The sequence below is a fragment of the Ptychodera flava genome, chromosome 21 (genome assembly GCF_041260155.1).
Source record: "Ptychodera flava strain L36383 chromosome 21, AS_Pfla_20210202, whole genome shotgun sequence".
Lineage (NCBI taxonomy): Eukaryota > Metazoa > Hemichordata > Enteropneusta > Ptychoderidae > Ptychodera > Ptychodera flava.
Window position 1 is genome coordinate 894279 of NC_091948.1, and position 11523 is coordinate 905801.

An 11523-nucleotide genomic window follows, 5' to 3' on the forward strand; every position below is an offset into this window, starting at 1 on the left:
GGAAGTTAAAGTATCCCACCATGCAACACCCAAGTTTGATGACCCAGAGTCTCCGAGACTGACTTGATCGGCGATACAGGCACGCTAGCCCGGCCCTAGCTGCAGTACAGTACCTCGAGGTTTTACCTGGGTATTTGGGTCGGTTTGCCGTACTGTACTGCAGCTAGCCCGGCCCTGCCTGCGTACGATGCTGTGTGTTGGGGCCGTATAACGCCGGGAACACACAGCATCGTACGCAGGGCTATGGGCACAGGCACGCAAACGAGTCAGTTCAACAGTTGCCACTTGTCTGAGTCCCCGAAGAACGGTTTTGTGTTTGAGTGATTCGTCCTGACTGCAGACGTTGTGCGACGGGATGGACCGCATTGGGTTCCTTCATTAGCTCTGCATGGGCTGTGTGTTACCGGCGTTATACAGCCTCCCACCACATAACGCCGGTAACACACAGCCCTGCCATGCAGAGCTATTCTTTCATCAGTTGCTGTGTTGTGTTGTGTGATAGTCATCTTTTCTATAAGCCAGATTCGTAATTGATAGAGTCTTCGACTGAAACTGAAACTGGGCCGCCAGATTTGACCACAGTCGAGCGTGGTTCAATACAGTAGTTGTGGGTCCACAGCTGTGATGTTTTCGGACGGGATATGCCTTTTACGGGCTGGTTGACTTTCACGTTTTTGACCCCGCAAACCACACGTGAAAGTCAAAACCAGTCCGCGACTGTGGTCAAATCTGGCGGGCTCGGTTCAGTTTCAGTTTCTATAAATTACGAATCTGGCTTCTCCTCTTAGAAAAGATGAATATCACACACATTGGCTGTGTGTTACCGGTGTTATGTGGTGGGAGACTGTATAACGCCGGTAACACACAGCCCTGCCATGCATAGCCCTGCGTACAGGTCTGTGTGTTCCCGGCGTATAATAACGCCGGGAACACACAGACCTGTTCGCAGGGCTATGCCATGCAGAGCTAATGAAGAACCCCAATGCGGTCCCGTCGCACACCGTCTGCCGTCAGGACGAATCACTCAAACATAAAACCGTTCTTCGGGGACTCAGACAAGTGGCAACTGACCCGCGTGCCCGTAGCCCTGTGTACGATGTTGTGAGTTCCCGGCGTTATACGGCCCCAACACACAGCATCGTACGCAGGCAGGGTAGGGCCGGGCTGGCGTGCCCGTATCGCCGATGAAGTCAGTCATGGTTGCCTCGGAGAGTATATCGTCCATGTAGCCGACACGAACACGAACCCCTGTCTGATACCGGCTACCCACTCAGAGACTCTGGGTCATCAAACTTGGTGTTGCATGGTGGGATACTTTAACTTCCGTCGCCGTTAAAATAGTTTTGCTCGTCGGAAAAATGTTTTACTCTTCCGTAAATATGTTTACTCTTGCTAAAAGAGTTTGCCATGCATTATAGGTAATTGCACCCTCACATGAAATATTTCTCCTCTCAGAAATAAATTTCGCTCTAAAGAAAAGTAAGTTTGACTTTTTTATCCCTTTTCGTTCTTTCTCAGTTTAGTTTTACCAAATTCTTAAACCACACTCATATGTAGAAAATATATCTTGAAGGAATTAGTTTTGCTGTCTTCAGAAAATAATTTCTCTCCATTGAGAAAAAAGTTTTATTCACTATATTTCAATTTGCTGCTCTGAGAAAATCTTTTTTCCATAAAGGTATTAATTTTACTCTTGAAAAATAAAACTTTTCTTTAAGAATTTAAGTTTTCTGCTTTAAAAACATAAGGTTATGTCATTTAAGTAACTCAGTTCGCGCTCAGCAAAAATCTTCAACTCTTGCTGTGAACAATTTTTACTTCTTTTCGAAATAAAAAACGTTTTTGAGAAACAAATATTTTGTTCAAAGTTAAAGTTATTTTTTAAAAGTTAAAGTGTTTTTGTTAAAAGTTTTAAAAACAGTTTACCCCAAAAATAAAGTTTCCCCGTTCAGAAATAAAAGTTTGCTGTGGAGAAATAAAATTTCTTACAAATATTAAATATATTGCCAAGAAATATGAGTTTATGTTCAAAAGTAATAAATTTCCATGACGTGTAGGGGAGTCTGTTATCTTGAAAATATTTTACTTTTGTTTTACAAAATAAAAAATACTTTTGAGAATTATATTTTATTTATGGTTAAAACTAAAACTACTTTCGAGAAGTTAAAGTAACTCATACAATGCCCGTACAAAATTAAAAGTTTGTGGTGGAGAAATAAAATCTCTTACAAATATCAAAGATATTGTCAAGAAAAATTAGAGTTTATATTCAAAAGTAATAGAGTTCGGTGGCGTGTAGGGGCCACCGTACAATAAATGATGCCGTTATCAGAAAAAGTGGGTCAACTGTTGATATGGAAATTTTATTGGCGGACCTCCGCGATAGATGTGGTCACATGACTTCCCGTCCATTGTAGCGCTCTATTGGTATTTAAAGAAGAGACGCTTGACTATCGCAGACAACGTTGGTAGTGAACTAGCGCTGGTTAACCGCTGAATTTCGAGTATGACTTTCAGTTGACCCTGAACCCAAAATATCTTACAAAGAGGTTCCAATAGGCCAGCGTATTTGATCCTTTGACATCGGCGAGGGAGAAAGCGTTGTCGAGTTCATAGGTTCGTATACACATGTAAATCTGTGTTTGTATATTGTGCGATTCATCGACAATCGATTTACCGCTGGCCCTTGAACCTCAGCCACTGGAATTACGCGATATGAAGCCGTTACAGAGACCAGCGTCTGTGTTTACGCTCTAGCGAAATCGCTGAGCAACTTAACTTGAAAGTCAGTTTAACCATTTGGAATGAGGGGAAAATTATCGAAAATGCGAGTCATTTTAGGGGAGAGAGGTTACTGACGTTTTTTGAAAGATCCTCTGAACACTATTCTAAGGCAGTCAAGTCTTGATACTAGGCGTATGGTGGATCAAAGGAATATTGTATAAAAAAGAAGCCATATGACGACCAGCATGAAGCCGTGTTATTTCTGAATATGCATGTAGAGTGCAATATCGTAGTGCTTTTTCAACAGATTCTCGTGAAGGGGCCGTTGCTTGAGACATGACAGCTTAGTTAATTTTCTTTGTGATGCGGCATCTTGTATTTTCAGTGTGATTGAGGCATCGATCAAACGTGTGTATGGAAACACATGGGCATGTTCCAAATTCTCCTTCGCCCATAGACCAAAGACCCTCGAGAAAGATATTTTCGAGGGTCTGTGCATAGACAGTGGAGAGGAAGATCTTCCGCTCCACTGTCTGTATATGCTTCACCATCAAATGTGTAAGCTATACGAAAACGCTTCCAGTACACGATGATTAAACGATTTAACCAACTACCTTCGCATAGGAAGACGACGAAGTTTGTGAACGTAGAAGCTGGCCGTGGCTTCGTTAACGTCGCATTTAGTTGTAAAACTCAGAAACGTTTACATTCATTGATCGGTACCTAACTGTTTCTTTTTTATTTCCACGAAATTAGAGCCAGATAAAAATTTAAAGTGTCTGTGGAGACTGTCTCTTAGAATGTTTCCCCTCCAGTCGACAGTACAAGTCGTACCTCTACTCTTCTACAATTCGACGTCACAGTCTTTCTTCACGTACACAAAGTATTTTTTCATGATGATCTCAGTGCTTTCAAACCCATTGTACCCTATTGACGATTAATCTCGGTGTCATATATAGTGACGTTCGTGCTAAAAGGTATCTAGGATAGGGCAGTACGGACTTTGTCTAGAGAACCATGCTATTGTTCTGAGACAAGTTATATATACGGCCGTTGCTTTGTAAACAACCAAAAGGATTTATTCGCAACCCTTTACGATTTCTAAGGAGCTCCATATGGATTACGCGTTTAACACTGGCTTATTGCGTCGCAGATGTTTGAATTCGTTGCCGTGAAGGTTGGATACCAATTTTCGAGGTCGTTGCTGGCGTATCGTGACTCGATTGTGTCTGTCCTTTTGTTTGAAAAGCGCTTGCACTCACATCAAGTAATCTCTCATAAGATATTTATTGCCATCACAAATCATTCAATAATGTCGCATAGAACTCCCAAATATATGATGTACAGTTCTGCATTCGCGTTCACGCAGAAGTGTTGTGTGGTCGAATATGTAAGTTTACCCAAGGTCAGTCCTCTGATTATTTATTCACACATTTAATTTAATGGTTTACTTGTTTTGCTTTTCATTCGACTATTTGTATGTATGTATGTATGTATGTATGTATGTATGTATGTATGTATGTATGTATTTATCTATTTTTCTTTTGATTTATTTATTTATTCATAAATTTATTTTTAAAGCAAAAAAGAGTTCGCTTGTTACAGTTAATTGGTTCACAAAATTACTATCAGAGACACTTCGTGTACAATTGCTGCACAACCGATGTAAAACGATGCGAATGTTTCAACAGATTAGTAAATAATAAACACATTGATAGCTTACATTTGCATTTGTGTTTCAATTGAAATTATGCAAATGGGATTTTGAAATGTTTGGCCCTGGAAGTGTTTGTCTAAATGTACGGTGCTGTGCTTTCAAATCTTTGACCATATAACCGCGAGACGGGAAATCTATACACGGACTTGCGAAGGAGCGTATATCAATATCTCGGCGTAGGGTAGTCGACATACGTAATGAAAGAGACACAACAAATGGACAAAGTGTAATTCTTTGCATCTACTTTGAGAGGACATTAAGAATAAAAGTGTTTTGTAAATAATCTGGGTAAAATTCGACTCCAAAGTCGTGTCATCAGGTGCAGCCAACGGAGCTATTCATCGAAAAAGCAGTTTTTGAGGGCAGGGAAAATTTTAATGTTTCTTGGCCAGGGGACATAATTTTAGCCAGCAGGGGGCAGATTATAGTTTTTTTTTGTCTGGCAGGGCAGATATCGATTTATTGGCTTGGGGACCGGGGTAATTTTTTTACAGGGCAGGGAAAAATCGACATTTTTTTTATCACAAGGCAGGGGGCTTCAAAATTTTAAGGGAATTTTTAGGGCAGGGGAAATCCACAAGATTTTTTAGCCACAGGGCTGGGGAGCTTCAATAATTCACAGTTGGGAGGGGAACAGGCAAAAATATGTGGGGAGAGGGTATAATGAAGTTTAAATGCAGGAGGGTAAGTCAAAAATTCATTTGGAGGACAAATTATGAACAGCTAATTACTTACCCTCTAATCAGTTCACATTACTTGTCCTGCACAATATATCTTATCTTAATAAGGACCCCTTCAAAAGTGTATTGTCCGTTGGTCGTATTTGTGTCATACTGGTAGTAAGATTTAATATGAGGAAATGCCTCAGAATCGGAACTTCGATCTCAGGAATACTTAATGCGGATGTGGAGATAACTTCCCCAATACGAACTGCCTCAGCTCACTTTTTCGCTGAACAATTGTATACTTCAAATACCGCAGTTTTGTCGAGGGGCAACGGAATAGGGATGTTTTCCGATGCGGGAGTCTCGGCCTATTTGTCTACGTTTGGATAATTGATTTCCATGAACACTGACACTCTGTTTTTGCTAACTTTATTGACAGATTCAGTACTGGTGATTTACACGTCTGAGTTGTCTGCCGCGACATTATGGGACGATTTATTTTCATGCCTCTCCTTGGAGTGCTCGTTGCCATCGTAACGACGGTGTTCGCCGCCGAGGAATCAAAACTCGTGAGTGGTCAAGGTAAGAGAATATATTCTATCAGTAACCTTTATTACTGGTAGGCCAACACTCACGCAGTGAAAAGACTGAATTACGGCACTGGTAGCACTGATAATATTACTAATTATAATATGTCAAGATTCTCGGCTACTGAAGACGAACCAAGGCGATAACCTTGTTTTGATATTTTTGAGGCATATATGGACATATAAATATCAAAACGGAATAAATTGAGGGAATTAACTTTAGCAGACTGCAATTGGCTGTTGCGTAGATCGTTTGGTGAACGCCCTGGCCTACCAGTAACTGCTGCTAAGAAAAGCCGAGCGATGGGTGCCCAGTGAAACCATGGATGTCTATTTTTGTACATCCGTGGTCTACCCATGGAGCTTTTTCAGCACCATGGTCTGCCATAAACAGTGGGGCGGTAGACTGTCTGTGGTTTTACTTTAGGAAAGCGTCATTTGATTGCTTCACGTCTACACTAGCAATCGCCTCACAAAACTTTGTTGCGCCATTCAATAAGTACCGTATTGTAGCTACTATCTATGGTTCATAGTCAATTTGCAAGACAAAGCTTCGACCGGAACCGCTACGAAGATTTACAATTAAAATTACAATTCGAAATAAACACCTTTGTTTCAAATCTCCTGTCAATAGGGTTTCTTCTAAAATTTCCGTCTTCGAATGAAAGGGACGCGGTTTCACTATTATCGTGATGAGATACTGTGGCGCTATTTTTTTGTAATAATCGGTCAGTTGTTTTAAGCTCTGTTATTTTGGTATTGCACTAAATCGAGTGAAAACAATGGTTTTCAACTTGATAGAGCCATGGAGGCAGCTTCTTTCTACCTCTACGATTGAGCAAACTTGGCTTTGATGCTGATATATGATACATAGCTGACTTGTCAAGAAGGTGATCAGATAGCTATAATGTCCCCAGGGGTGGGGGTGTCTTGGTCTCAGCAAAAGTTTCATGTTACTATTGTTGACTTTATTTTGATATGTTGGACTGTGATATTCCCTATAAAGATTTATACTACCAACCTCTGATGTCTTGGTCTTATCTTAGCAATGGTTTTGTAAAAACTTCTTTTTGTCCTTCACTGTGTCCTGCATTGGTCCTGCGATAATCTTACGCTAAGATTTATCACCAGTGTGCGTCTTATGTGCAACGCAAGCAAGGGTAAGTTACTAATCCGCGGACGCTGACAACAGATTATCACCGGATTAACTTTGACAAAGTCAACAACGAACGCACCAGCAAGAATCTTCTGTCGTACCACAGCAAAAAAGACATCTTTACAAAACCAGTGCTGAGATAAGACCGAATTCACTCACTGTTGGTAGTACAAATCTTTATTGGTAATGACATAGGCCAACGTATTAACATAAAAAATAGCACCTGTGATGAGATCAAGACGTCCCTACCCCTCCTCCACCCACTGTGACGTATATTTTCGGTTGTCCCTATAGAAAGTTGTCTGACTGTCCATACACACAGTAAATAGCTGTACTGTATGGAAGAACACTTATGTAGAACTGCAGTATAATGGTACCTAGTCCGGACTAGTCGACCAGCCAACAGCTTGTTGGCTTTACAGTTGCCGCATTCATTCAACTGACCCCATCGCCGACTCAACATACCTATAGAAAGTATCTGTCCAATGAAGTACTCTAAATCTCTAAAGTAATAACTGAAGATCAGAAATCCCGCGTAGAAACCATCTATAGACGATTGAAGGAAGTCCCCTATTTTGATTGTCTCCCATGTCTAAAGGCCCGGGCTTAGGTGCGTCGTTATCCTGAATAGATTTTATGTTTAGTCTTTGTACAGAAGAAGTGCATCCACTTGCTCCGAAAGATATACATTTGTAAGTGGTATTCAATTGTTGTTTGGTGTATAGAGCGGACCTGTGAGTGAATTAAACTGTTAGCAGTCCGGTTCACTGCAGCCTGCGATTCAAAGTCCTGTATATACATTGAAAGTCTATAACTTATTATTACAACATTCACTGTCACAAAAACCCGTACACAGAACATAAACAAACCTGATGGCAGTTTCTTTATTCTTTGTCGCCTTTGTATTGATTATCATTTTCAGACAGTTCGACATACAAGACCTTTGACTGCTATTTCTGCAGTTCCAGCCATGGCCAGGACGGAGTTGATGGAGCATGCGCCAATGGTTTCAACCCAGACAACACAGAAATTTATCACTATAAAAACTGCGCGGGTTCTTGTACGGTAAGGTTTGCCGACGAAATCTTATAGCCTGCTTCTTTTGTTCTTTGAAGACATGCAAGGCTTCGATATATGTGTACAACCAATGTACACTGTCCTTCTTAATCTTCGAATAGGGTATAGATACACCAAAATAATTCTAAAAATTGCAAAAAGATTGATAAGATATTACTGTAGAAAGAAAGGAACAGTATTCTCCCATCACATGCAGATCGTGAAGAAAGTGAAGAAGATTGGCTGAATCGAGATCAAAAACTCTTCAATATCAAACACGCCTCCCTACGTTATAGAAACATACGATGCAATCTGCCTTACAATTTACCACTTTCCTGTAAAGACAGCGGTTCGGCGTTCCAAAATAAGACAGACAAGAATATATATCACCACTTTGCGTTTGCTTGACCGTGCGAACTGACATGCACTTCGCGTCATTTATTTCAAAACAGTTGTCACTGTGTATATTTTGCGTTGGCTGCTAGGCATTGCAAAGACATTGCATTATAACATCAACTATTCGTCCCACATGTTATATCTTGTACGTCCCCCTCCACCGTTCAGGTGTTAATCGATTTCCGACTCATAGGGTTAAAATTCTACCAGGTTATAGTTCTGGAAACATATTCAACATGTTGAAAGGAAGACAGGGACGTTTTTAACAATATCACAACGAATAAATGCATGTATTATTACGTTATCCATTGAAGGGTTATTCGGCATAATATTTAGGCTACTGAGATGAATTTCTAGTTTATCCACAACCTGTGTCTATCCATGATCCAAAATCAGTATTTTCGCTCACCGTCACACAAAATTTGAATAAAGCCAGAAAAGACATTTTGTTGAGACGTACGACGCTGTCTGGCATGGTCAGCTAATAATTTATACCTACATCGGATTCTCAGATAATAATTTATTCCTACATCGGATTCTCAGATAAAGGTTTCTTAAAGGTTTTCTTATTCTGTCGCCGTTATGAACTGTTAAATTTTGAACCCTGTCACCATACAAGCTAGACATGTAAGCTTAAGTCCACTTCAGAATAACACGTTCAAGAAGTAGCCGTGAAAATGTTGATTTTGTCAATGCATAGAAAGTCACTATTCACATACCGCTGCTGTGAACTTGCCGCAAGGTGTCATTTTACAATAAAAGCAAAACTGAAGTGTTCTTACTTGCTTTCGTCTGCCCTAATTTCGAAAGATATGTCAAAGCAAGTGTGAAGTTTCCAAATTTTTTACAACGCATGTTAAAAAAGACCCACTTCAATTACTTTCATAAGTTTGGTCTATATTGCAGTTTCAAAGAAAAACCCTCAAAAAATGGCTGTCAATCGAAAAATTCAATAACGCCAGTATGATCAACGTTTAGACCGCAGACGAGCTGAATGTTAGATGACAGGTTTAGAGTTGCGACCAATGTAGTTACGCATGATACTCAACGTTTTCTCCTCGGTTTTGTTTTGTGTTTTTGTTCAAGACTTTATTCCATAGGACTTTGTGTAAACATGGAAACTCATTTTCTATGTAGGACAATTCGTTAGAGATATGTTGCAGGTTGCAAATGTTCGGGATTTGTTCCTTCTGATAGCTTTTTATACATTTCTGTATATATTGATCTAGATAATAAAACCAAACGAAAATGTATAATCCATAAGAAAGGAGGAGACGATAGCTTATCCGATGCTTAAAGATATAGGGATGTGCTGGGTCTTAAATCTTAAATCGTTTTTTGCGTCTCGTGTCGTTTGCCCGAGGACCAAACTGATTAAAACAAACAATCTACACTTTGGATTTTAAGGGACAAGCTAATGCTTACTCAGAAATGTCGACACTTTGCTGAAGAACAGTGGGACGTTAATTAAAATCATACCGTATATGTACTTTCAAGGAATATAAAGGTACCCTTTCTGTTATCATTGCCATTTTCAAACCTGGGTATTCGTCGTATAACTATGTAAATGTATATTTTTTACAGAAAACCGTGATTTACGACACTGAAACGGACGAAGTCGTCGGCGTCAATCGTCTTTGTGAATCGGAGTGTCCGGGCGACCAACATTGCACGCAGGCATCACACGGTCGCAAAACTTGCTCGTACTGCTGCACTTCGCATCTCTGCAACTCTACGACAAGGAATGGCATCAAGTCTACGACAGTGGCGTTCCTCGTGCTCACAGCCCTGGTAATGATATGTACCAACCTGTGTCGTGTATAGGATACCTTGTGATGGCGCCCTTCAGTAGTATAAAAAGTGCACTATTCAGAGACTGGACACAGGGCCAGTAAAATAAAGTTTTGACTGTAATGTCTATTGAGGCAGAGAAAATGCTGACACGAGGATTAGTTCGCTTACACACCAGATTAAGTTTAGACCATTACAATAATAGAGTTCAGAAATCACTATTAGATCTTGATGTAGCCAAGTTCAAGTGCAAACAAGCTTTATCACTCAAGCTGCTTTCTTCGGCATCGACAACTGAGCTGCATTTCACGCATAATTTAGGTGTATTTCAAATTCGACACTGATACAATGTATTGAATGCACTTACCAGTCGTTTCCATGGGTTCAGTAGGTAGAAACTGCTAGTTTATGACACGGTGACATATTTTCGTCACTAAACTTCGATAAGGTAATTTCTTTTTAAAGTATCCATACCATCAATCAGTTTACAGACGACCACAGACATTGCAACGATGGAGCTGGGATTCAAGTATTGTTTTTTAATTTCTCATCGGAATGATTGTTGAGAAAGCACTCGTTTTCCGACACAATACCAAACTCGTAATCTGGAAACAAATGTCTCTCTATAGAATGGAGACGAATGAAACCTTAAAGATATTTGCATCTCTGCATACCGGTAAAACACAAAGGGAACTGTTTTAATACAATGGGGTGTATAGTTTTACATAGCAAATTATTACTATTCGTCTTTCCGAGGGAACCTGAAAATTTTGTTTGAAATTAATGTCACCCAGAGCGCAAACTTCATTGGAATCAATTAAGTAGAGTTTTTGTAAATAATTGTGAGTGAAATCAGTTTACTCATCGTCATTTTCTACATTTTCACTTTGCCAAATTTGACAGTGCCATGTCTTCGTGAACGAAGATTAAAACCAGCTGATCATTTTCTTATTGTTTTTAACAATGGTGAATCTTGTAAATAACTGTCAATAAATTATTCTACGTTGTAAATAAACACATTTCTATTCACTTCTTACATGATTTATATATATATATATATATATATATATATATATATATATATATATATATATATATATATATATATATATATATATATATATATATATATATATATAAAATACAGTGGTGAAGGAAAAGTGACCCATGCGAGACTCGAACTCACGACCCCCGTATACATTACGGATGCTCTACCAACTGAGCTAATGGATCAGTCGGCTCAATGTGAGCGGTCCTGACTCTTAGATGGGGCTTTTCATTCTGTGTGCGTGGATGGTGAGTAAGACGGCTAAACTCTATATATATATATATATATATATATATATATATATATATATATATATATATATATATATATATATATATATATATATATATATATATATATATATATATATATATATATATATA

The 11523-nt window shown here is 39.3% G+C and overlaps 1 protein-coding gene across 2 annotated transcripts; it reads left to right on the forward strand.

Moving 5' to 3' along the window:
* Nucleotides 1-2398: 2398 nt before the first annotated feature.
* On the forward strand, nucleotides 2399-11107 carry LOC139121033 (uncharacterized). Of its 2 annotated transcripts, none has more exons than XM_070685617.1 (4): nucleotides 2399-2616; nucleotides 5546-5688; nucleotides 7772-7914; nucleotides 9886-11107. In XM_070685617.1, the coding sequence occupies exons 2-4, from the start codon at nucleotides 5592-5594 to the stop codon at nucleotides 10123-10125; spliced, it is 480 nt and encodes a 159-aa protein (XP_070541718.1). In that variant the 5' UTR covers nucleotides 2399-2616; nucleotides 5546-5591; the 3' UTR covers nucleotides 10126-11107. The 2 variants fall into 2 exon arrangements, with proteins under 2 accessions (XP_070541718.1, XP_070541719.1); XM_070685618.1 differs by having other exon boundaries at nucleotides 2449-4129.
* The last annotated feature ends 416 nt before the right edge of the window (nucleotides 11108-11523 follow it).